Genomic DNA, 25,649 nt, shown 5'->3' with positions numbered 1-25,649 from the left:
CAGATAAGGATTGCAGGGCATTTTATTCAACTGTAGGGGAAGGGAAGACTCATCGAGTTATCATCATGTCACTTGGTATGATTTACAGCAAGCTGTTTATGTAACTCTTAACTTCATTGATAAAAACATAAAATTTACAGAAAATTTCTTTGACAGCTAAAACTGTCAAGAAGGTCTAATAGAACACATATAAACTTGTTTCACATCACACACTTAGGAGCATACGACGACCCTCAGCACTAAGCTTTGCAGCTTGCAGCGGCTTCTTTCTGGATGATTTCAACTGCTTCAACCTCTGCTCTATCCTCTGGCGAGAGTCTCCTTGTACTCGTTGTTGTCTAGCAGAAGTTCTGGCTATCTCTGGGTTGTACTTAGATTGGGGACGTACTGTATAAACAAGTGAAGCTGGTTCGGGCCTTGTAACATGTTGCCTCAAAGAAGATGGTCTAGAACTTAGCTTCTGCTCCTTGGCAACGCTGACGTCCAAATCACAAGCCTTTACTTCAACCATTGCAGGTATGCTCACAGGCTTTTTCATCACAGGAACATGAATATCATCATCGTTTCTCAGGTCAGAGAACCTTGTACTCTTGTTGAAGATGCTTCGGCTCCATCTGTCGATCAAATCCTTAGCGACCCTTCTGTTGGAAACTGTTTCCTCCTCATATTTCGATAGGAACATAATCGCCCTTCCAAGACCGCTCCTCTTGAACTGCTCTCGTCGGTAATGTTGCTCTAAATCGATCGGAAAATCTGCCAGGATGTTCAGAACTGCTCCACGGATATTGGCATTGGGCAGGCTGCCGTCAGGAAGGGGCTCTAGCCAGTTCTTCAAGAGAGTAAGAATCCCATGATCCAAGAACTGAAGCTGAAAGCTTTTCTTGGAAAAAACGTCGGTGAGAAATGGCAACTTCTTGAGCTTGCTGATGGCAGGTTGGCCTTCTCTGTTGAGTTGTGCATCGTCTTCAGCCACGATCGTGAGCTCAGCCAGTACTTTCTCGACAAACAGGCTGATTTCTTTAGAACTTTTCTCGACCTTCCTCCTCCTCTTGACAGCATCGAACATGGCATTGATTTCTGGATCATCCTTGCCTCTCTCCCTCTTCTTTCCTTCGACAACGCTCTGCTTTTTCATGACGCAATCCTTCCGGGAAAAACGGTTGTCGCCCATCACACTGATCATAAACTGTAAGATTCTTTCTTTAACTTTGCAATGTCACACTGCTTTCAGGTTCTTGCACGAACAAGTATTTATAGGTATCTGAACAATCCTTATGTAATAAGAGTTCCTAACATTTAGGAAGTTTTAATTTTCAAATAAAATTTAGAAAGTTTCAATTTTCAAATTAGAGACAAAACTCATCCCAGACTTCAAAACATGTCAAACTCTAACACCTTCATGCTTTTGGTTCAAGCAAGGTAAAAAAAAAGGAATTAATTCAAGTTAATAAAGAAATAGTAATCACTTAAAACGACCCAGTTTTTTTCTTCATAGTTTGAGTTGTGGGTAGTGTGGAAAGAGTGCTCTTTCATAGCTCCCATGGCCCCTTGTCAACCTCAAACAGTGTGGCGTTCTGACTCTGCCTTGCCCTGCTCTGCTACTTGGAGCAGAGGCTGTGAGGATCATGGTGGTTGCTTGGGTTCGCTCTGCCTCTGCCGTGGGATGAGGAAAGGGAAAGAGCTGCTTCCTGCTTGGATGTTGGAGAAGGAAGAGAACTGTAATGACAAGAGCAGCCATGGAAAGGAGAGTGGGCAGAAACAGAGTCAGAAAGATAAAAGAGTCAAGATGCAGAAATGGTGGGAAATTTAAAAAAAAAATTAAAAAGTATTATTATTAATTAATTTTTATGAGTTTTTTTATATGCATTAGTATCACATCAAAAAAATATTAATTATTCTTAATTGATTAAAGTTTTTGTATTATTATTATTTTTTCTTTTTTATTAAAGTTATGTTGCTAATTATTGATTTATTTTGTTAATTAATATATTAAAAGTTTCATCCATTATTTTTTTAATTTTAAATTAATTTCTGATATACAAGCTTAATTTCACAAATGATACTATTATGCATCATGTTGAGTTATAATTTTAAACAATGTTAGTAATTTATTTTATCATATAAATAAAGGAATTAATTAGAATGTCATAATGTTGAAACTTGTTGTTTTCACATCAGCATTGGTACAACAACATGCAGTCTGTCTTTCATTGTGAGAGCAGATTGCAGTGTTCCCTACCAAAAAGGCAGTGCTCATGGTGGCAGCTCAAAGGAATGGGGCTGGGGTTAGACTTCCAACTTATGCATCCCTTAAACCAAGCTGTTTCCTGACAAAAACAACAGAAATGTCCAAATGGGTTGGAACCTTGCACATTGTTTTACATGCAGGCCAGTCCATGACCTGTAAAAGTGTAAAACAACCAGCAATCCAACCACCCATTTTGCACTCATGGTAGCACCACAAAGCAATGGGGCTGAGGCTAGACTTTTTGTGAGTTGGGCTAGTCAGGCAAAGTCCAACCACACCCAGTTCTTCTTTAGAAGTATCTGAGCCTCAAACAGCTCAATTCTAATGCATGCATGTCAGAAATTGGATCAAGTTCCCAAGTATGAATTGGACCTGAAGAAAGGAATAATCTTTGCTTTAATTGCTGCCCCCCCTTTTCTTTAATTAATTTTCAAGGAATCTGCTTCCCCAGAGGAACAGTTGTTCCAATATTTTATCAATGGGGCTAGATGGGATATATCTAAACCAGCAATTTCCATGAAAGAAACTAAGAACTTTCATTTTGTTGTCTCATTCCTTGTGAGCCCCAAACTCCATCTTTTTTCCTATTGATTCAATTAGGATTGATTTTGTGAAATAATTTCATATAATATAATATGTAATGAAAGAGATAATATATTAAAAACTAAAATTTTTATGTTATTTCATAGCTTAATTTATAACCCAAAGTTCCATTTTTGTTATTTCATGGCAAAATTTATAACCCAAAGTTCCATTTTTCTATTATAATTTGCCTAAAATGCTGCTTAAGCTATGGTACTATTAGCCCTTTTGTCTCTTTGACACCTTTCCTTGACTTTTTTTAATCAATTTTTAATGTATAGCAAAAAGAAAAGCCAATCCTTTTCATGCAAACAATTATAAAATAATAAAAAATGCCCTTTTATTTATATTTTGTTTACTTTTTGGTATTTTATATTCATTTAAATTAATTTTTATATAAAAATTTGAAATTCATTTTTTTAAAAAATAAGAATTGGGTTTTTAATTATTTAAAGGAATAAAGTTGGGAGGGGGGCAAGAGTCAAGAGTCAAGCTTTCCACAACTTTTAACTTCCCTACTAAGTTTCCCACAAAAGTACATTTCACTTTAATTTTGAAAAAAGCATGACTTTTTTTTTATTTTTTATTTATAATTCATCAAAATTTCCAATTAGTCCATTCTTAAATAAATAAATAAATAAATATTTCAAAAATCCAATTTCTTATAAATTTCAACAAAACTTATATATATCAATTACAATTGTCATAATTATAATTACATTATTATTTTTTAATAAAATTGATAATTAGGACTATGGTCACATTTACTTGCACTATTAATTAAAATTAAATTTAGCTATGAGAAATAATAATTTGACTTATATAGAACTAGCATTTAATTAAGTTGTTTTAAGTACCAAAAAAAAGGAAAAATGATAACCACTCACAAGTTCTATATAAGTTAAAAGAATTAATACAGACACATGCAACTACCATTCTCAAAGAAAGCCAAAGAGAGAGAGAGAGAGAGAGAGAGAGAGAGTAGCTTTCATGTCCTTAAAGAGTATTTTATTATTATAAAAATTTATTTTTTTTGGGATATAAATATTTTTATGACATTCAATTAATTTATAAATTTTTTTAAATAAATATAATAACTTAAAGTTCATATTTTTGAAAAAATAACAAAAAAAAAAAAAATCCTTATTTAAAAAATTATTTTTTAGCAATGAAAATAGGAATGACATTCAACAAAAAAATATAAAAAATAAATTATTAAATAAATCTAATAGTTTGAAGAGTTTGAAGATCATATTTTTGAAAAATTGAATAAAATAAAAAACAATTTCCTTTCTTTAAAAATGTTTTTTTTTGTTCTTGCAATAAAAAATTATTTTTTCTTGAAATAAAAATATTTATGACATTCAATAAAATGAAATGTAAAAATTTTATTAGATAAATCTAATAATTTGAAGTTCATATTTTTGAAAAAAAAAACAAAAAAAATAAAAAAAATCATTTTTTAAAAAATTTATTTTGCTTTAGCAATAAAAATATGTCTATTTTCTTGAAATAAATATTTTTATGAAATTCAACAAAATACAACATGAAAAAATTATTTAAATTTAATATTTTTGGAGAAAAAACCTACATAAAAATTTAAAAAGAATTTATTTTTATTTTTTCCTTTTTAATTTATTTTGTTCTAGCAATCTCTCTTATTTTTTTTTCATAGTATTATTATTTTTCTGTTCCATTATAAATATTTACAAGACACTCCTTCTAATAGCTTCTCCAGTTATTACAATTCTTCTCCACTTCTCTCTCTTTTCTCTTCCTCTTCTTTTTCTCTCTCTCTATCTCTCTTCCTTTCTTTCTTTGATCTCATCAAAACCCTAATTTCCGATCGCAAAGTCCCACCTTTGTCCCCATATTCCCTTCTAATTAGCAATCCCACTTTTTCCTCCCAATTTCAGGATCCTCCTTTGATTCTTGATAGTTTTAACAGTGTTAATTCAGAGGAAAAAGCCCTAACTTTTTTTAATTCAATTTCTACATTTCTTTTGAAGTCTTCGATCAATTCTCGATTGCCTTGAGAATTGATCGATTCTTGAAAATCGTAACCTTCCTGAGATGTTCTGTATTTGCTCAATATGAAGCTTAAACGGAGGAGGTATTTAGAAGTGGTGAGTAAGAGGTTAATTCATTTTTCAATTCATTTTTATTGTATTTTTAGTGTTCTTTATTAATTTGTTTGTTTTCTTGATGTTTTGGGTGTTATTTAAGCTTTTAAAATGCTTTAAAGTTTGATTTTTTTTATTTCTATTATTGATCAGGATTAAAGATTAGTTTTGGATTGGTTGGAGTTCGTTAGTAGTGGAAAAGTTTTGATTTTTTATTTATCTCTATCTCTTTTTGATATAATAGTCTAGTTGAGATAGTGAAATAGTTCATATATATATTGAAATTACTGGAAGCATTTTCTAATTTCGGATGATACCTTGTAAATTAGGCATAAATAAGTAATGCTCTATTTGATTGATTGCCCCGGAAATGATAGGAAGTGACATGAACTTAAATACTTACTTTGAAATTTGAATGAAAGGGCCTTTAAATATTGTTTGGGCTTTGATGCAAATTTCCAGTTTGAAAAACGCAAATAGAATTATATGGTATCAAATAAATAACTAAATTTGAAATAAAATTGAGCTTTCTCTTTTTGACCTTTTATTGGCAACATGGTCTATCATAGTGTCATTTGAGTAATTTGAATAAAATAAGTTTTCTTGCATTTGTTGTTGGTGTAATCCTGTCTGATGTTTGCAAAAAGCAAGGAGATACATGTAAGTCCTAGTTTCATGGTCAAACAGGAGGCTATGGTGGGGCTAGCCGATTGGATAGAATATAGAGTGATCTCATAACAGTTTTTAATTCACATTTTGATAGTATAAAAGTATAGCTACTTTGCTAAGAGGATTGATTGTTGAAAGATGAGTAATCTATTTTTATTGGCAATGGTTTTATGCGGAGGATTGAGGTTATATTTTTAGAGAGCTATGGAAACAAAATTTATTCCTTTTGAGGTATGCTTATGTCTTTTCCTTGAAGAACGCAGTTAAAAAACTTTTCAGGCTGTTGAGTTATTGGCATTGGTGTATTTTTCTAATTACTTTGTGTCTATTTCTCTTTTCGCAGTCACTTTTGATTTACTTATTTTGTCATCTGTTTATGTTAGTAAGATATGAATATCCTGGAATTTATTGATGCCTATACCTAAAGTAACTGTTGTTCTTTTTGATTTGCGTCAGCCTCCCAAAATCAGATCCTTCATCAATAGTGTCACTTCTGTGCCGCTTGAGAATATAGAGGAACCCCTAAAAGATTTTATTTGGGAGTTTGATAAGGTGCCTCTATAACCTTTATCTTATAAATTGTTGTAGTTTCTGTAATGCAGTTATTTACGCTTTGTTGTTATTGTTGCAGGGAGATTTTCATCATTGGGTTGAGCTTTTTAACCATTTTGATACATTTTTTGAGAAGCATATAAAATCAAGAAAAGATTTGCAGGTTGAGGATAATTTTTTGGGATCTGACCCACCTTTCCCAAGGGAAGCAGTTCTTCAAATTCTTCGTGTTATAAGAATAGTCTTGGAAAACTGCACAAATAAGCATTTTTATAGCTCTTATGAGGTATTTTTTTGGTCTTGGAATCTTGCATTATGTAGTGTGCACTTGATTTTTTGTTTTATAAAATATATTAGCGAAACTGTATGTTTTACAGTCCTGGTATCTTTTAGCATTTCTTTCCAAGTGAGGGATTAGTCACATGTTAATATACCAATCATTTTCACTTTTTTGCAGCAGCATCTTTCATCCTTGCTTGCATCTACTGATGCTGATGTCGTTGAGGCTTGCTTGCAAACTTTAGCTGCGTTCTTGAAGAAAACAATTGGAAAGTACTCTATCAGAGATGCATCTTTGAATTCCAAGTTATTTGCTCTTGCTCAAGGTTGGGGGGGAAAAGAAGAGGGTCTAGGATTGATTGCATGTTCTATACAGAATGGGTGTGATACAGTTGCTTATGATCTAGGGTGTACTCTCCATTTTGAGTTTTATGCATCAAATGAGTTCTCTGCCTCAGAACATTCAACCCAAGGTTTACAAATTATTCATTTACCTAACATCAACACTCATCCAGAGACTGATTTAGAACTCTTGAATAAATTAGTTGGCGAGTATAAGGTACCAACAAATTTAAGGTTTTCTTTATTGTCAAGATTGCGATTTGCTAGGGCTTTTGGCTCCTTTACATCTCGGCAGCAGTATACACGCATTCGTTTGTATGCCTTCATTGTTCTTGTTCAAGCAAGCAGTGATGCTGATGACCTAGTTTCTTTCTTCAATAATGAGCCTGAGTTTGTTAACGAGTTAGTTACTTTACTGAGCTATGAAGATGCAGTTCCCGAGAAGATTCGAATTTTATGTCTGCTTTCTTTGGTTGCTCTTTGTCAAGACCGGTCCCGCCAACCTACTGTATTGACTGCTGTCACATCTGGCGGACACCGAGGTATCCTATCCAGCCTCATGCAGAAAGCCATTGATTCTGTTGTGAGCAATACATCAAAGTGGTCTGTTGTGTTTGCTGAGGCTCTGCTATCTCTTGTCACTGTTTTGGTTTCATCATCATCAGGTTGCTCGGCCATGCGTGAAGCAGGGTTTATCCCCACTCTTCTACCTCTGCTTAAAGATACTGATCCTCAGCATCTGCATTTGGTCAGTACAGCTGTCAATATTCTGGAGGCCTTCATGGATTATAGTAATCCTGCGGCTGCATTGTTCAGAGACTTGGGTGGTTTAGATGATACAATCTCTCGCTTGAAACTTGAAGTTTCTTATGTGGAAAGCAGTCCAAAGCAACAAGTTGAAGATCCTGATTGTAGTGGGAGGAGTTCACAAGTAGTTGCAGGTGCTTCGACTGAGCTTGACAACATGCAGCCTCTATATTCTGAAGCATTAGTTTCCTATCATCGGCGGCTACTCATGAAAGCTTTATTACGTGCTATATCTCTTGGAACATATGCCCCTGGAAACACTGCTCGTGTTTATGGATCTGAGGAGAGTTTGTTGCCACAATGCTTGTGTATCATATTTAGACGAGCAAAAGATTTTGGTGGGGGAGTATTTGCACTTGCAGCAACTGTCATGAGTGATCTAATTCACAAGGATCCTACATGCTTTTCTGTTTTAGAGGCAGCTGGTCTTCCATCTGCCTTCCTAGATGCTCTAATGGATGGTGTTCTCTGCTCTGCAGAAGCCATAACATGCATACCTCAATGTTTGGATGCCTTGTGTCTTAATACTAATGGTCTTCAGGCTGTGAAAGACCGCAATGCTTTGAGGTGCTTTGTCAAGATATTTACTTCTAGAACATATTTGCGTTGTCTTACTGGAGATACTCCTGGTTCCTTGTCAAGTGGCTTGGATGAACTTATGCGCCATGCTTCTTCATTGCGTGTGCCTGGAGTGGATATGGTGATTGAGATCTTGAATGTCATATTGAGAATTGGATCTGGTGTTGACACTTCAAATTTTGCTGCTGAATCTTCTGCCCCTGTTCCCATGGAAACTGATGCTGAAGAGAGGAATTTGAGTCAGCAAGATGACAGGGAATCTTCAAGGATTGAGAGCTCAGAGCAAATGGCTGAGTCATCTTCTGATGCTTCTTTGATGAATATTGAATTGTTTCTTCCTGATTGTATAAGCAATGTGGGCCGTTTACTCGAAACCATTCTTCAGAATGCTGACACGTGCCGGATGTTTGTTGAAAAGAAGGGTATTGATGCTTGCCTACAGTTGTTTACCTTGCCTTTAATGCCTCTTTCAGCATCAGTTGGACAGAGCATTTCTGTTGCCTTCAAGAACTTTTCACTTCAGCATTCTGCTTCGCTGGCTCGGGCAGTTTGTTCATTCCTGAGAGAACATCTGAAGTCAACAAATGAACTTTTAGTTTCTATTGGAGGAACTCAGCTAGCCATGGTTGAACCCGGAAACCAGACTAAGGTTTTGAGATCTCTTTCTAGTCTTGAAGGTATATTGTCCCTTTCCAACTTTCTTCTGAAGGGCACTACCAGTGTTGTCTCTGAGTTGAGCACTGCAGATGCTGATGTATTGAAAGATCTTGGGAGGGCATACAGGGAAATAATATGGCAAATTTCTTTGTCTAATGATTCCATGGCTGATGAGAAGCGGAATGCTGATCAAGAAAGTGAGAGTCCAGATGCAGCTCCATCAAATGCTGCTGCTGGAAGAGAAAGTGATGATGATGCCAGTATCCCAGCTGTGAGATACATGAACCCTGTTTCTGTTAGGAATGGTCCTCAGTCTTTGTGGGGTGCAGAACGAGAGTTTCTTTCTGTTGTCCGTTCTGGTGAAAGTTTGCACCGTCGTAGTCGACATGGATTGTCCCGTTTAAGGGGTGGAAGGAGTGGTCGACACCTGGAGGCTTTAAATATTGATTCTGAAGTTTCTCACAATCTACCAGAGATGTCATCTCTCCAGGATTTGAAAACAAAAAGTCCTGGCCTTCTTGTGATAGAAATTCTTAACAAGCTTGCTTTCACATTACGGTCTTTTTTCACAGCTCTTGTGAAGGGGTTTACCTCACCAAACCGTCGTAGAGCAGATGCAGGATCATTAAGTTCGGCTTCAAAGACCCTTGGTATGGCCCTGGCTAAAATATTTCTTGAGGCCCTGAGTTTCTCTGGGTATTCTTCATCTTCGGGTCTTGATACATCCCTTTCAGTCAAGTGTCGCTACCTTGGAAAAGTTGTTGATGACATGGGAGCACTGACATTTGACAGCAGGCGGCGTACATGTTATACAGCAATGGTTAATAATTTTTATGTCCATGGAACATTTAAGGAGCTACTTACCACCTTTGAAGCTACTAGTCAGTTATTGTGGACACTACCATACTCTATTCCTACACCAGGTATTGAACATGAGAAGGCAGGTGAAGCAAATAAATTCTCACACGGTACATGGCTGCTTGATACGTTACAATGCTACTGCCGTGTGCTTGAGTATTTTGTTAATTCTACTTTACTTCTGTTTGGGAATTCTGGATCCCAAACTCAGCTGCTTGTTCAGCCAGTTGCTGCAGGTTTGTCAATTGGGCTCTTCCCCGTTCCTAGGGACCCAGAAACCTTTGTGCGTATGCTGCAGTGTCAGGTGCTGGATGTTATTCTACCTATCTGGAACCATCCTATGTTTCCTAATTGTAGTCCTGGTTTTGTGGCTTCTGTTGTTTCGATTATCATGCATGTATACTCAGGTGTTGGAGATGTGAGACGAAATCGCAGCGGCATCTCAGGAAGTACAAACCAGCGTTTCATGCCCCCACCGCCTGATGAAGGTACCATTGCCACCATTGTTGAGATGGGTTTTTCAAGGGCTAGGGCTGAGGAAGCACTGAGACGAGTTGAAACAAATAGTGTTGAAATGGCCATGGAGTGGCTGGTTAGTCATGCTGAGGATCCTGTGCAAGAGGATGATGAATTGGCTCGGGCACTTGCTCTATCACTTGGAAATTCATCAGAGACATCCAAAGTTGACAGTGTTGACAAGCCAATGGATGTCATTACAGAAGAAGGGCGGCCTGCAGAACCTCCAATTGATGATATCCTCAGTGCATCTGTGAAGTTGTTCCAGAGTAGTGATAATATGGCATTTTCATTGACGGACTTGCTTGTAACTCTTTGCAATCGTAACAAAGGAGAAGATCGTCCAAAAGTGCTATCTTTTCTTATTCAACAGCTGAAGCTCTGTCCACTGGATTTTTCAAAAGATTCAAGTGCATTGTGTATGATATCTCATATTGTAGCACTGCTTCTATCCGAAGATGGAAATACACGAGAAATTGCTGCACAGAATGGTATAGTACCTGCTGCTATTGATATCCTGATGGACTTCAAGGCTAAAAATGAGTTGGGGAATGAAATTATGGCACCAAAATGTATCAGTGCTTTACTGTTGATCTTGGATAACATGTTGCAGTCTCGTCCGAGAATATTTCCTGACACGGCGGAGGGTACTCAGACAGTATCTCAGCCTGACTCATCTGGGGAGCATGCTTCTTTGTCAGGTCCAGAATCAATGACAGAGAAAAAATTAGCTTCGGATGCTAATGAGAAAGAACCTATCACTCCATTTGAGAAAATATTGGGTGAATCTACTGGTTACTTGACTATAGAAGAGAGTCACAAGTTGCTGCTTGTTGCTTGTGACCTAATCAGACAGCATGTTCCATCAATGGTCATGCAGGCTGTTCTGCAGTTATGTGCTCGCTTGACAAAAACACATGCTCTAGCTTTGCAGTTTCTTGAGAATGGAGGCTTAGCTGCTCTATTTAGTCTTCCAAGAACTTGTTTTTTCCCTGGTTATGATACTGTTGCATCGTCCATTATCAGACATCTCCTTGAAGATCCTCAGACTTTGCAAACTGCTATGGAATTGGAGATTAGACAGACTTTGAGTGGAAACCGGCATGCTGGCCGTGTTTCACCTCGAACATTTTTAACATCAATGGCACCTGTTATCTGCAGAGATCCTGTGGTTTTTATGAAAGCTGCAGCTGCGGTTTGTCAGTTGGAGTCATCAGGGGGGAGGCCTTTTGTAGTTCTATTGAAGGAAAAGGAGAGAGATAAGGACAAAACAAAAGCTTCTGGTGCTGAACTTGGATTATCCTCAAATGAATCTGTGCGAATTCCTGAGAATAAGGTGAATGATGGAACAGGTAGATGTTCCAAAGGCCACAAAAGGGTTCCAGCCAATCTTGCTCAAGTGATTGATCAGCTTCTTGAAATAGTTTTGAAATATCCTTCTGCTAAAGGCCAGGAAGATAGTGCCACTGACTTAAGTTCGATGGAGATTGATGAACCTGCAAGCAAGGTGAAGGGGAAATCAAAGGTTGATGAAACAAAAAAAATGGAGTCTGAAACTGAAAGATCTGCAGGACTTGCCAAGGTGACTTTTGTTCTTAAGTTATTGAGTGATATTCTTTTAATGTATGTACATGCAGTAGGGGTCATATTGAAAAGGGATTCAGAAATGGGTCAACTTCGTGGTTCTAATCAATTGGATGCATCTGGAAGCCCTGGCATTCTTCATCATATTCTACATAGGTTGCTTCCACTATCTGTTGATAAATCTGCAGGGCCTGATGAATGGAGGGACAAGTTGTCTGAAAAAGCTTCATGGTTTCTGGTGGTTCTATGTGGTCGTTCCAGTGAAGGTCGTAAAAGGGTGATTAATGAACTTGTGAAAGCCTTATCTTCTTTCTCAAATTTGGAGAGCAACTCCATGAAAAGCACCTTGGTGCCTGATAAAAGGGTTTTTGCTTTTGCTGATTTGGCATATTCAATTTTGTCAAAGAACTCATCATCAAGCAACTTACCTGGTGCAGGCTGCTCCCCAGATATAGCAAAAAGCATGATTGAGGGAGGAGTGGTTCAATGTCTAACTAACATTCTTGAAGTGATTGATTTGGATCATCCTGATGCACCCAAAACTGTAAATCTGATGCTCAAGGCTTTGGAAAGCCTTACTAGGGCTGCTAATGCAAATGAGCAGGTTTTCAAGTCTGAAGGGTCTAACAAGAAGAAGCCATCGTCTTCAAATGGAAGACATGCTGATCAGGTCACAGTATCTGCTGCTGAGGCCACAGAGAACAATCAGAATGGGGGTGGTCAACAAGTAGTTGTAGATGCAGAGGAGACTGAACAACAGCAACATCAAGGAACTTCACAAAGTGAAGGCAATCACAATGCAAACCCTAATGATTCTGTTGAGCAAGATATGAGAGTTGAAGTAGAGGAGACAGGAGCTAGCAACAGACCCATGGAACCTGGGATGGATTTCATGCGTGAAGAAATGGAAGAAGGTGGTGTGTTACACAATACTGACCAAATTGAGATGACATTCGGGGTGGAGAATAGGGCAGATGATGATATGGGTGATGAGGATGATGACATGGCAGATGATGGGGAGGATGATGAGGATGATGATGAGGGGGAGGATGAGGATGAGGATATAGCAGAAGATGGTGCCGGAATGATGTCTCTAGCTGATACTGATGTGGAGGACCATGATGATACTGGTTTGGGAGATGACTATAATGATGACATGATTGATGAAGAAGATGATGACTTTCATGAGCATCGCGTTATAGAGGTAAGGTGGAGGGAGGCCCTTGATGGGTTAGATCATTTGCAGGTACTTGGTCAACCTGGAGGTGCAAGTGGTTTGATTGATGTTGCTGCTGAACCTTTTGAAGGCGTGAATGTGGATGATCTCTTTGGTCTTCGGAGGCCAGTAGGTTTTGAACGCAGACGATCTAATGGTAGGACTTCCTTTGAGCGTTCTGTTACAGAAGTAAATGGCTTTCAACATCCTCTTCTATTAAGACCATCTCAGTCAGGGGACTTAAGCTCAATGTGGTCATCAGGTGGGAATACATCCAGGGATTTGGAAGCTCTCTCATCTGGAAGTTTTGATGTTACTCATTTCTACATGTTTGATGCTCCTGTTCTGCCATATGATCATGCACCAAGTAGTCTGTTTGGTGATCGATTGGGTAGTGCAGCACCCCCACCTTTGACTGATTATTCTGTAGGCATGGACTCATTGCATCTGCCAGGGCGAAGGGGGCTTGGTGATGGACGGTGGACTGATGATGGTCAGCCGCAAGCAAGTGCTCAAGCTGCAGCAATTGCGCAGGCAGTAGAGGAACAGTTTGTATCTCATTTGCGCAGCACAGCTCCAGCCAACAACCTGGCCGAAAGGCAGTCACAAAATTCTGGAATCCAGGAGATGCAACCATCTGATGCGCCAGCATCAAATGATGGCAAGGTTGTGTTAGAGGGAGATAATGCCAGTAGTCAGCATAGTGAAGATCAACAGCAAGAAAATGGCAATGAAATTTCACATGAACTTAATCCAACGGTTGAAAGTGGTTCATACCATGAGCAGCTAAATCCTCAGTCTGTCATTGGTGATATGGCTGAATCTATGCAGGCAAATGAACAGCTATTAACTCAGCCACTTTCATTGAACAATGCACCAAATGAGCATGAGAACATGGAAATTGGGGAAGGGAATGGCAATGCTGCTGATCAAGTGGAGCCCAATCCTGAAATGGTTAACTTGCCCGAAGGGGATTCTGGTGTGCCTGGAAACCTCTCCATACAGGCCGTGGGTGCTGATGCGTTGTCAGGAGCAGATGGTCAGGCAGGTAATAATGGTGTGGCAGATTCTGGTTTGGAGATGCCTAATACTGGTGATTCTAATGGGTCTTCATTTCATGAAAGTATTGATGTTGACATGAATGCAACTGATGCTGAAGGGAACCAAACTGAGCAATCTGTTCCTCCTGAAATTGGTGCAGAGGAGCCAGCTTCTGTGCAAAACATACTACATGCTCAGGATGCTAATCAGGCTGACCAAACTAGTGTTAACAATGAGGCTACTGGTGCTAATGCCATTGATCCTACCTTCTTGGAGGCACTACCTGAAGATCTACGGGCAGAAGTTTTGGCTTCCCAACAAGCTCAATCTGTTCAACCTCCAACTTATGTGCCGCCTTCAGCAGATGACATTGATCCTGAGTTTTTAGCTGCTCTTCCGGCGGACATTCAAGCAGAAGTGTTAGCACAGCAAAGAGCGCAGAGAGTTGCTCAGCAAGCTGAGGGTCAACCTGTGGACATGGATAACGCTTCGATCATTGCCACCTTCCCTACTGATCTGCGTGAAGAGGTTCGCAAAGTTTACTTTTCTCCTCCTTGTTAACTGAACTATAATAACTCTTTTTGGCCTTTGTTCCAGGTGCTTTTGACTTCTTCAGAAGCAGTTTTATCAGCGTTACCTTCTTCATTACTTGCTGAAGCTCAAATGCTTAGGGACAGAGCAATGAGTCATTACCAGGCACGTAGTCTTTTTGGAGGTAGCCACAGGCTAAATAATCGGAGGAATGGTTTGGGATTGGATAGGCAGACAGTGATGGACAGGGGTGTTGGAGTTACATTAGGTCGAAGGCCAGGCTCTACCATTTCAGATAGCTTAAAAGTGAAGGAAATTGAAGGGGAGCCTCTTTTGAATGCAAATTCTTTGAAAGCTTTGATTCGCCTTCTACGGCTAGCGCAGGTATTGCGATTTACTGTTTTTCATGGTTCAATGGTCAATCAAGCTTGCTGGCTCTGATCAATCTGTCAAAGTGGTTGTAGACTGACAACTTTAACATTAAACTGATGCTTCAAATGCAATATTTAGTTTTAGTTTATGGAAGATTATGGTGTCATTGTAATGTTGCTTGTCCAAATAGTCAGTGAAAATTTTGAACATTTGTGTATGTTTCTAACACACTGGTTTTTTGATTGTCTATTTGTAGCCCCTTGGGAAAGGCCTTCTGCAGAGGCTTCTGTTAAATCTTTGTGCGCATAGTGTTACAAGAGCAACTTTGGTAAAGCTCTTGCTTGATATGATTAAATCTGAAACTGAAGGCTCAAGCAATGGTTTGTCAACAATAAATTCCCACAGGCTTTATGGTTGCCAGTCAAATGCTGTTTATGGCCGGTCACAGTTGTTTGATGGTAATGCTTTCATCTAATGTAATTGCACCTTTCTGTGTTTGTTTCGTCATCTTACCTTTAATTTTGTTGCAATAGGTCTTCCACCTCTTGTACTACGTCGCGTTCTCGAGATTTTGACTTATTTGGCTACAAATCATTCTGCTGTTGCAAATATGTTGTTTTACTTTGATCCCTCAATTCTTTCTGAGCCATTGAGCCCAAAATATTCAGAAACCAAGAAAGATAAAGGCAAGGAGAAAATTATGGATGGAGATGCGTCAAAAACCTTGGGAAACTCTCAGGAAGGAAATGTTCCTTTAATATTATTTCTTAAGCTCTTGAATCGGCCGCTGTTTTTGCACAGCACTGCCCATCTCGAGCAGGTAGTACTCTTCTAAACATCTTAACACCCATTAGCTATGGCTGTCAGTGCTACTGGTATGGTGATAATATCCTGGCTTGTTCCTATTGTTAAATATGGTTTTCTATGATGCAGGTTGTGGGCGTGCTTCAAGTAGTTGTCTATACAGCAGCATCAAAATTAGAAAGCCGGTCACTCTCCGATTTGGCAGTTGATAATTCAAATTCCCATAACCAGCTCACAAATGAAGCTTCTGGTGATGCTCATAAAGACCCTTCTTTGTCAGAACCAGATTCTAATCAAGAGGATAAATGGACCAATGCGGAATCCTCTGCATCTGGTGGCCATAGAAATGTCAATTTGTATAATATATTCTTGCAGCTGCCGGAGTCTGATTTGCGCAATTTATGCAGTCTTCTTGGTCGTGAGGGGTATTAATTCTGATGCTTATCTCAGAGTGTGTTTAAAGTTATTTATACTACTTAGGATTTTAACTTCCTGTTCCTTTTTCTCCCATGGTCCCCCTGGAATATCTTTTTATTTTTTTTCACTGCTGACCTTTTCTAATATTCTTGTTCAGGCTGTCAGATAAAGTTTATATGTTAGCTGGTGAGGTGCTGAAGAAGTTGGCCTCAGTTGCTGTGACGCATCGCAAGTTCTTTACTTCAGAGCTTTCAGAATTAGCTCATGGTTTGAGTAGTTCGGCTGTCAATGAGCTGATTACACTGAGGAATACACAGATGCTGGGTCTGAGTGCAGGGTCCATGGCAGGAGCTGCAATCCTGCGTGTGCTACAAGTGCTTAGCTCACTCGCTTCAGCTAATGTTGATGATGATACACCGCAGGATAGTGATCGTGAACAGGAAGAGCAAGCTACCATGTGGAAATTAAATGTGTCATTAGAGCCATTGTGGGAAGAATTAAGTGAGTGTATTGGCATGACTGAGGTACAGCTGGCTCAGAGCTCATTCTGTCCAACTGTATCTAATGTAAATGTTGGGGAGCATGTACAGGGAACATCTTCATCATCACCACTTCCTCCTGGGACTCAGAGACTCCTTCCTTTCATTGAGGCTTTCTTTGTTTTGTGTGAAAAGCTACATGCAAATCATTCTATCATGCAGCAAGATCATGTAAATGTGACTGCCCGAGAAGTAAAAGAGTCTGCTGAGTGTTCTGCTTCCTTATCCTCCAAGTGCAGTGGGGATTCTCAGAAGAAGCTTGATGGTTCTGTGACATTTGCAAGGTTTGCTGAGAAGCATCGCAGACTTCTGAATGCTTTTGTCAGGCAGAATCCTGGCTTGTTAGAAAAATCACTTTCTATGTTGCTGAAAGCTCCAAGGTTGATTGACTTTGATAACAAAAGAGCATATTTCCGTTCAAGAATAAGGCAACAGCATGAACAGCACCTTGCTGGCCCACTGCGGATAAGTGTGCGGCGTGCATATGTTTTGGAGGACTCTTACAATCAGTTAAGAATGCGGCCTACTCCGGATCTGAAGGGTCGTTTGAACGTGCAGTTTCAAGGTGAAGAGGGTATTGATGCTGGTGGTCTGACAAGAGAATGGTATCAGTTATTGTCAAGGGTTATATTTGACAAAGGAGCATTACTTTTTACTACTGTGGGGAACAATGCAACTTTCCAGCCAAATTCCAATTCTGTTTACCAGACTGAGCATCTATCGTACTTCAAATTTGTCGGCCGCGTGGTAAGTCACAAGGCTGTTAAGTTCTGAGCTGGGTGTTTATTGTGATCTTGCAGTAATTCTTTTCTTACTTTTTTTTATCTGTGAATCATATATGCAGGTGGCAAAGGCATTATTTGATGGTCAACTTTTGGATGTTTATTTTACTCGATCCTTCTACAAGCACATACTTGGGGTGAAGGTGACATACCATGATATAGAGGCAGTTGATCCTGATTATTACAAGAATCTGAAGTGGATGCTAGAGGTTGGTTTAATTATGCAATTTCTTCCCCTGGTTCTTTTAACTGACTTCTCGCATAGTGCACTGGAGCCAATGTGCATTGGAAGGGACTAATTTCTCATTCTTTCTCTAATGGTCTTAATTATTTCAGAACGATGTGAGTGACATACCTGACCTGACGTTTAGCATGGATGCTGATGAAGAGAAGCACATACTTTATGAAAAAACTGAGGTATGTTAATGCTGAACAATGAATTTTTTTTCCAAGATTTTTTCTTTTCATCCTTGTTATTTTTTCCCATATCTTCTGAATTGTTGTGATTGTTTGCTTGATAAAGGTTACTGATTATGAGCTTAAACCTGGAGGAAGAAATATCAGAGTTACTGAAGAAACAAAACACGAGTATGTAGACCTTGTTGCTGATCATATCTTGACAAATGCTATCCGTCCTCAGATCAATTCCTTCCTTGAGGGATTTACTGAATTGGTGCCACGGGAGCTTATCTCAATTTTTAACGATAAAGAGCTTGAGCTGCTAATCAGTGGACTTCCTGAAATTGATTGTAAGCTTACAGCCTATGCTTTTTTACTTGTCATTGAGCTTGCCTGTGTTTCTTCAAGTACCTGAGCAATATTGTTATTTTGCAGTGGATGATCTAAAGGCCAACACTGAGTATACCGGCTACACAGCTGCATCTCCTGTTATTCAATGGTTTTGGGAAGTTGTTAAAGCTTTTAACAAAGAGGACATGGCAAGACTGCTGCAGTTTGTCACTGGAACATCAAAGGTATTTTTTTTGATTGTGTTAAATGGCTTGGGTTCTTGTTGGTTGGCATCCGTACCAATTTTATTGTGTTTGCAGGTGCCATTGGAGGGTTTTAAGGCATTGCAGGGCATCTCTGGTCCACAAAGGTTTCAGATTCACAAGGCATATGGAGCTCCTGAGCGGCTGCCTTCTGCACATACATGGTGAGGATAATTCTTGTCGCCATCTATCTGTACAACTTCCGTACTTTTCTTTTTGTTTTAACCTTTTATTTTTGCTCCTCCAGCTTTAATCAACTAGACCTTCCTGAGTATACCTCCAAGGAACAGCTTCAGGAACGTTTGCTGCTTGCTATCCACGAAGCTAGTGAAGGGTTTGGCTTTGGTTGAACAAATGTTGTATAATGATGACATTGTCTCAGCAGCACCTATAATCCATCTACAAATCTACATTGTACATGTCAGTATAAGATCCTTCTTCCTCAACTTCATATGCCCGTGTCTAAATGCACCATGAATCTGATCATTTATCGAATGTTCATTCTCTGTTTCTATGTAGCAGAAGCCTGATGGATTTGGGCCGATGAAGACGTAATAATGGGAGGAAAAGGTACTGATCTTAAGAGTGTCGAAATAGGATTCCGGATGCCCAATGCAGCAGAAATGGAGGGGATGATGCTTGTGCCTTTGATTACTACTGGCGAGCTTCTCAAACAACCAACCCAGAGGAAAAATGAGATTCTTTTCATAGTTTTTGCCGTGTCAAGTGATTGAGAGGGAGCACTCGAAGATGGTTCTATTGTTAATATTAGTTTTGTTTTTTTTTGTAATTCTTGAAAAGTGCTCACATGGCTAATTGTCTTTTTGGATTAGCGCATGTCCTCGACTATTTTCTTAGTTCTTAATAAGCTAGTGATTGTTCATATTAAATCATCCCACCTTGTTTTTTCCCTTTCCTTCAATGCTCTTAAGAAGTCAAGCTAGAAAGCTCCATATCTTTTAAACAATAGCTAGGAAGATTTATTCTTTTCCTTATGCAGTTTGTTTCTATGTTTAAAATCATCACTGCCGGCGTTATTGCCCAAAATTCTGATGAAGAAGATCCCTGGTAAAGGGAGAGACAAAGTTTTGGAGAAAAACCTGAAGCCATTACCAAGTGCTTCAGAACTTTTAATCCATTTTCAATGTCTTTAAAAACCCTTTCTCTAGCTTGGACTTTGCCCTTCTCTGATCCTTTGCCCCTCGTTTAGTTCTTCAATCTTTACCTTGACGTTGCCAGGGTTGTTGGGACCATGAGATTCAAGCAATCGGCCTCTAATGAAGTGTTCATTGTCTGCAATATTCTGTCTCAAACCCCTCCTTCCATTGATACTTCTTTTTCTGCAATTTGACATAAGTGACTTTTTTTCTGCTTTAGCTACTTTCTCTCTCTGTCTGTTGGAAACCTTCCTTCATAGGACTATTGGTGACTTTCTATAGCAGAATCAACAAGGAAGGAAAAACATAAAGCCTGGCACGTAGTTTGTTGAAAAATGCATGCGGAAAGCTTGTGAGAAAACTATCCAAAAAGCCCAAATGAAACCCTAAATTGTCAAATAAATTAAGATTTCAATCACGTACAAGTGTACATCAACCATAACCTGACACGTATAGTCTGTGGAAAAATGCATGCAGAAGAAGTCTGCGGAAAGTATACGGATGATGGTGAAATGTAATCCAACTCAGGCTGAAGTTGTCAAACTGCATAGGTAGTCACGAAAGGAATCCAGACAATTTTTTAGTCTCTTTGTTAGTACCATTTGCTCATTAATATATCAATGTTAGTCAAACATCTAACTTGGATTAGGTTGGTAAATGGAATCAGTCTTGGAAAGACAGCGCGTTCATTCATTCCTTTGTTGTTGCATTGACGAGGATAGGATTTGCAGATAACTCCTACAACTAAACATCTGATCCCCTTTGATGATTATATTAAATATTGCAGACCATACATGAGTTCCATCAATCTATGAACTGATCATGCAAAACAAAACAGCACTGATACATGAGAGCCTGAGGCATAATGTATTACTCAACCCAGGCATAATATGAAGTCACTAATCTTGTAATGTAGTTTCAGAGGTAGATGTATAGCCATTAGGAAGCAATATTGTCCACTCATGGTACTTTGGTGGGTAGCTTATAGCATCAACATTTAGTGGAATTATAAGGACAAAACATTACACCTTTTCATCCATGAAAAAAACAGTAATGTCTATGATTTTGATTGATGGATCCTTCTGCTTTGAGAAAAGAAGTACCAGACAAGGGCAAAGACAAGTTAGAGAAAAGTTACCCCCATGTTCTGGTCATCACTTCTTTTGTTGTTTTTCATGCATCAGCCCCGCAAAATTAGTATTGAGCAATAATCAATATATGAATGTAAGGCCTACCTACCTCTCCATTCGTACGAGTTTTGCTGATAAAAAAAGCAAATAATCTAATAGGTTTTTGAACAAATTAGTTTAGATTTGGCTAACCTTTTCCTGTAAGAAAAGACAATTAATGTCTGCAATCAAAACACCCTTTGATTGTACAGTATTGAGAAACAAACATTAGTTCATCAGAGAATGGAAAAGACAAGTTAAAAGAAAAAGTAAATATTCTCAATGGGTTCAAATTCTTTTCTTTAACTTGTCCTAGCCTTCTCTGCAAACAGTGAACCTCCCGCTTAAGTTTTGAGAATTAAAGAAGTATAGCAGAGACAGGCAAAGACAAGTTAAAGAAAATGTTGTCCCTGCAAAGGGATACTTTCAAAATTTTCTTTAACCTGTCTTTTGCCTTTCTCTGAAACCTTCTGCTTACATCAGCTTCCATTTGCAAATCCAACAAAAAAACACAGTGAATTCTATACTAGGCAAAGCTAGCTTTTGTTGGATAACCATCTGGTTTCCTTCTTTGCTTTTTGTAGGCATGGTGAGGCACCAACTTGTACACAATAAAAGGAAAGCTCACAGAAATTGTATGATTTGCAGAAGGTAGGAAAGTAGAAAGAAATAGGAAAGACAATTTCCTTATAAGTTACCCAGATTTTTTCAGGAGAAACATGCAGGAAAAAAGGTTCATGATGGAGCCATCTAAGCAAATACTTCTCTCTTTGGGTTCAAAAGGAAGGAGAAAAAGAAGAAGTAAGTTTCTATCACCATGGCCTTCTTAAAAATTTCCTAGGTCCTTTCCCTGGAAAATGATACCAAGTTTGATTTGATGTGAAATCATTTCATATAATGTTAGATATACAAACCATATGCATGGATTCCATCTCTCTCCATTTTCTTTTCCAGGAAACTAATGGGAAAACCCTTCCTCTCCAAAAACCCTAGAATTTATGGCAAATTCATGTTCTAATGTTGTTGTCAATGGGCGTCCCATGCATGGCTTTTCCTTTACTTTTCCTCTCTTCCTTTCTTTCCTTCCCTTTTTTGTTCTTTTCTTCCATTTTTTTTCCTTTTTCTTTCTTGGTGCTTGCTTGACTTGTTCAGGAAAGAAAGTTTTCAACAGGAAAAGACACAGAGGTTTCTGTTCATTCTTTTAATTGCTTATATATATATATATATATATATATATATATATGAGGGAAGAAGATTTTAGTCATTCTTAGATGACTTAGAGAAGAAAAGATATGCTTAATTAATCTATTAATAATCATTCCATAGTTTCTATAAATTAATATGGTAAGTTAAGTTTACTCTTAATTACCATCCAATAATTCCCCTCTTAAACTTTTATGTATGTGGTTTTTGGTCATACCGAAAAGCATTAATAATGCAGAAACAAGTGTTTGTGAAGTTCACATGGCAGGTTCAACATACTTTTACTTCTAATTTACAAAATCCTTTACCTTTTCATCCATGGGAAAAGAAGCAAGCAATCATGTCAATAGTTTTCATTGATTAATCCTTCAAAAGAAGTACCAAACAAGGGCAAAGACAAGTAGAAAAAAGTTACCAAAATTTTCTGTCCATTGTGTTGGCCCTTCTATGATTGTTTCTTTGTTCCTTTTCATGCATCAGCCCCACAAAATTACTATGAGAAATCATCAATATTCCAACCCAATCTTTTTGGGTTACTCTTGTTTCCCAAGACCCAGATTTTTCTTTCTGTTGTTTTCTTAGGGAAACATGCAGGAAAAAAGGTTCACAATGGAGCCATCTAATCTAAATCTTCTCTCTTTGGGTTCAACAGAAAGGAAAAAGGAAATGTAAAACTGAATTCCTTTTAGAATTAAGTATTAAGAAGGGTATAATCTTGCTGCTTGTTTTATGTTTGACTGAGATAAGATTAAAAATTAATGATATTGATTGATTTGTTCCATTATTTAATTCTAAGGTTTCTATCAAATTCTCCTGTTTACATTCTTTATTTCTCCATTTAAAAAGTTAATTACTTATGATCCATGGCCCTCTAGAAAATTTCCTAGCTAGGTCCTTTTCCCTGGAAAATAACACCAGGTTTGATGGAAATTGTTTCATGAAATGTTAGATATACAAACCATGCATGGATTCCTTCTCTCTCCATTTTCATTTCCAGGAAAGAATATGGGAAAATCCTCCTCCTCCAAAACCCTCACATGATCTTTTCCCTTTTTCACATTGTTTAATGATGTTGTCCCTTGCATGGCTTTTCCTTTACTTCCTTTCTATGATTTTCCTTTCTTTCCTTCCTTTCTTTCTTTTCCTTCTTCTTTCTTGGTGCTTGCTTGACTTGTTCAGGAAAGAAATTTTCCACAGGAAAAGACACAGAAGTTTCTGTTTCTTCTTTTTTTTCCTTAATTTTTCCATATATATATATATATATGAAGGAAGAAGACTAAAATCAGTCTCTCATGGCTTAGAAAAGAAAACAAAAGATTAATCTATTAATAATCATTCCATATATATACAGTTTCTATAAATATGGAATTGGAGTCCCTCTATCTAAATAATTTACATAAAGTTAAGATTACTATTCATATGTAAATGATATATTGAATTTATTGATCCTTCCAAGAAAAGGAATAGGTCAAAGATGGTGATGCATGTGCTTTTCAAAGTTGACAGAACCCAGCATAAAGTCTTCATTTACTGTTTTAGCACTAATTAAAATGGTCTGCAGCTAACTATATATTCTTCAAAGTTAGTGGTCAATGAATTTTTGCAATTGTAGAGGAAGAAAATTAATTAAATTATCTTATTATACATTACCATCCAATAATTCCCCCTCAAACTCTTATTGTATGTGGCTTTAGGTCATGTGCCCAAAACCATTGACAATGGAGAATCAAGTGTATGTGAAATTACCCAATTTTTCTATAAGTTCATGACATGGCCAACTGCCCCCTTGGGCTATATATATATATACACACATATATATTTGCAGCTATACTGTTTAAGTTCATGGTTGTTGTGATTCAGGCTGGAATGTTTGGGTTGATTAGGGTAATATCCTGGAATTATTTGTTATCAATTGTGAGAATTATTTAAGAATATGGGGAAGTAGAGATAATAAAGTCTTTGTAAATTAGCAACTTGGAGATTATATCTAAAGTAACTAATGTCAGGAGCAGTAGGATAAGTATGATTAATGATAAGTGGTAAAGCACATTAATCAAGAACAGTGGAATCCATTAATTTGCTAGATCAAAGGTTGACCATGGAAGCAGTCAGAAACAAAAAGGGTACCCTTCACAATCTTTTTATTTGTAAACTTCAAGGAACTAACAGAATTCCACTTTGTTCAGAAGAAATTGCAGCAGCTTTGTGGTGGACCTCAAAATATCATTGCCAAAATGATTTTTTGACTAGGAAAAGGTGGGTTTTTGGAACAGTATTTACCATTGCTAAAGATCATATTTCTTACAGAAAAGCTGCCGTGGTTAAGAAATATAAGTAGCAGATGAACTTTGGATTGAAGGGTTATGCTTGCCATATTTATTGATTGAGTATAAGGTTACAAGCTCGGAAAAAAGATAAGATTACAAATACAAACAAGATATGATCAGGATGTGATATGATTTGCTTCAATGGTGGAAGTGGGTTCTTCATTCTTTTCTGGTTTGAGTTAAGACTTCCCTTCCAACAATGGTCACCTTCCTGATTCGAAGCTGTTCTTGCTCAAGTAAATCATGAAAAGTGAAAGATATCTGGCATCTGGTTTCCAACACATATGAAACTGCATGATTTTGGACCCAAAAAGAAGAAAACAAAAGAAATTTGATAAGCAAAGAAAAGAAACATCAGAGAAGGGCAAAGACAAGTTAAAGAAAATTTTGAAGCCTTTGATTATGAATCTGAGACAACACCACCAAATATCTAACATGTCTGCATGCTAAATATGTGCTGGAATTGTTCAGATTTACATTCAATGGCTTCAACTTTTGCCTTTAACATGTCTTTGCCCTCTCTGATGCTTCTTTGCTCCACTATACCCGCTCTTTTTCCTCTTCATTTCTCTTCTTCCACCAGGCCTGCACAATAACAAATTCAGTCTACATGATCAGATAAGAAAAAACACCAGAATTTGTCCGATTTTCATGCAAGAATAAGCCAAATAGCATGCATCAGCAAGACTTCTTCGAACTGACAGTACCTTCATGAACAGCTTCTTGCTTGAAAGTCTTGCTTTCTTGATGCCTCTTCCCTTCTTCTCTCTCCATCAGGTCTGAAAACCAGGACCCTGATGCAACCCCTGATGAACTGTTCGATCACATATCTTCACCTTGGGTTGCATTTCCTCTTGCCTTGCATTGGATATATATAGCTGTTTCAAAGAAAGGAAAACCCATCTCCCACACACGGTGAGGAACGCGGTTTCTGTGGAAGTAAACTGGTCGGGTTGAATCTCTTTTTCCACCATGGCAGACGACTCCACAATTATTAAAAGATGCTATTTGGGAGTTTGGTAGAATTGTCTTTTAAAAACACAGTAGTTTGGACCAATATTTAAAATCCTGTTACATTATTTTAAAAGAGATGAAAAATAATATAAAAAGTATCATTCAATGTAATAAAATAAACTCTTATTATTTAAATTTTAAATTATCACAAAATTCGATATGAAATGAAATACTTATATATATATATATATATATATATATATATATATATATCAGTAATTAAATTTTTAGTTGAATGATGTAAAATTTAACATTGAAATGATATGGATGTAACTTCTACTCCCTATTT

General features: G+C 37.7%; 2 protein-coding genes and 1 long non-coding RNA gene across 5 annotated transcripts; 1 reads left to right on the top strand and 2 right to left on the bottom strand.

Annotated features, from left to right (window-relative positions):
* Positions 206-1,284, bottom strand: LOC18593270 (protein IWS1 homolog). Its single transcript, XM_018124658.1, has one exon. It carries the CDS (start codon positions 1,181-1,183, stop codon positions 206-208), a length of 978 nt encoding a protein of 325 aa, XP_017980147.1. The 5' UTR covers positions 1,184-1,284.
* Positions 4,606-19,485, top strand: LOC18593269 (E3 ubiquitin-protein ligase UPL1). 3 transcript variants are annotated; one of them, XR_001928787.1, is made up of 16 exons: positions 4,606-4,956; positions 6,079-6,174; positions 6,254-6,460; positions 6,635-14,581; positions 14,651-14,968; positions 15,213-15,414; positions 15,490-15,776; positions 15,890-16,185; positions 16,335-17,463; positions 17,561-17,707; positions 17,835-17,915; positions 18,022-18,247; positions 18,333-18,472; positions 18,548-18,654; positions 18,738-18,910; positions 19,013-19,485. XR_001928787.1 is itself a non-coding variant. In XM_007020415.2 (15 exons), exons 1-15 carry the CDS (start codon positions 4,924-4,926, stop codon positions 18,838-18,840), a joined length of 11,322 nt encoding a protein of 3,773 aa, XP_007020477.2. In that variant the 5' UTR covers positions 4,606-4,923; the 3' UTR covers positions 18,841-19,485. The 3 variants fall into 3 exon arrangements, 1 of the variants encoding a protein (XP_007020477.2); XR_001928786.1 differs by having other exon boundaries at positions 6,632-14,581; XM_007020415.2 differs by having other exon boundaries at positions 6,632-14,581; positions 18,738-19,485.
* LOC18593268 lies at positions 24,367-25,469 on the bottom strand. Its single transcript, XR_001928631.1, has 2 exons — positions 25,054-25,469; positions 24,367-24,931 (listed from the first exon to the last, which is right to left on the bottom strand). It is a non-coding gene; the product is annotated as an uncharacterized LOC18593268 (long non-coding RNA).

Source organism: Theobroma cacao, chromosome 7 (assembly GCF_000208745.1).
Source record: "Theobroma cacao cultivar B97-61/B2 chromosome 7, Criollo_cocoa_genome_V2, whole genome shotgun sequence".
Lineage (NCBI taxonomy): Eukaryota > Viridiplantae > Streptophyta > Magnoliopsida > Malvales > Malvaceae > Theobroma > Theobroma cacao.
This window is presented reverse-complemented; position numbering and strand designations above follow the sequence as displayed.

Bases quoted from the DNA above. Each gene is read 5' to 3' on its own strand.
- LOC18593269 (XM_007020415.2), top strand. From the start codon at position 4,924: ATGAAGCTTAAACGGAGGAGGTATTTAGAAGTG. The intron at 4,957-6,078 runs GTGAGTAAGAGG...GATTTGCGTCAG, and splicing joins GGAGGAGGTATTTAGAAGTG to CCTCCCAAAATCAGATCCTT. The intron at 14,582-14,650 runs GTTCGCAAAGTT...CCTTTGTTCCAG, and splicing joins CTACTGATCTGCGTGAAGAG to GTGCTTTTGACTTCTTCAGA.
- LOC18593270 (XM_018124658.1), bottom strand. From the start codon at position 1,183: ATGATCAGTGTGATGGGCGACAACCGTTTTTCCCGGAAGGATTGCGTC.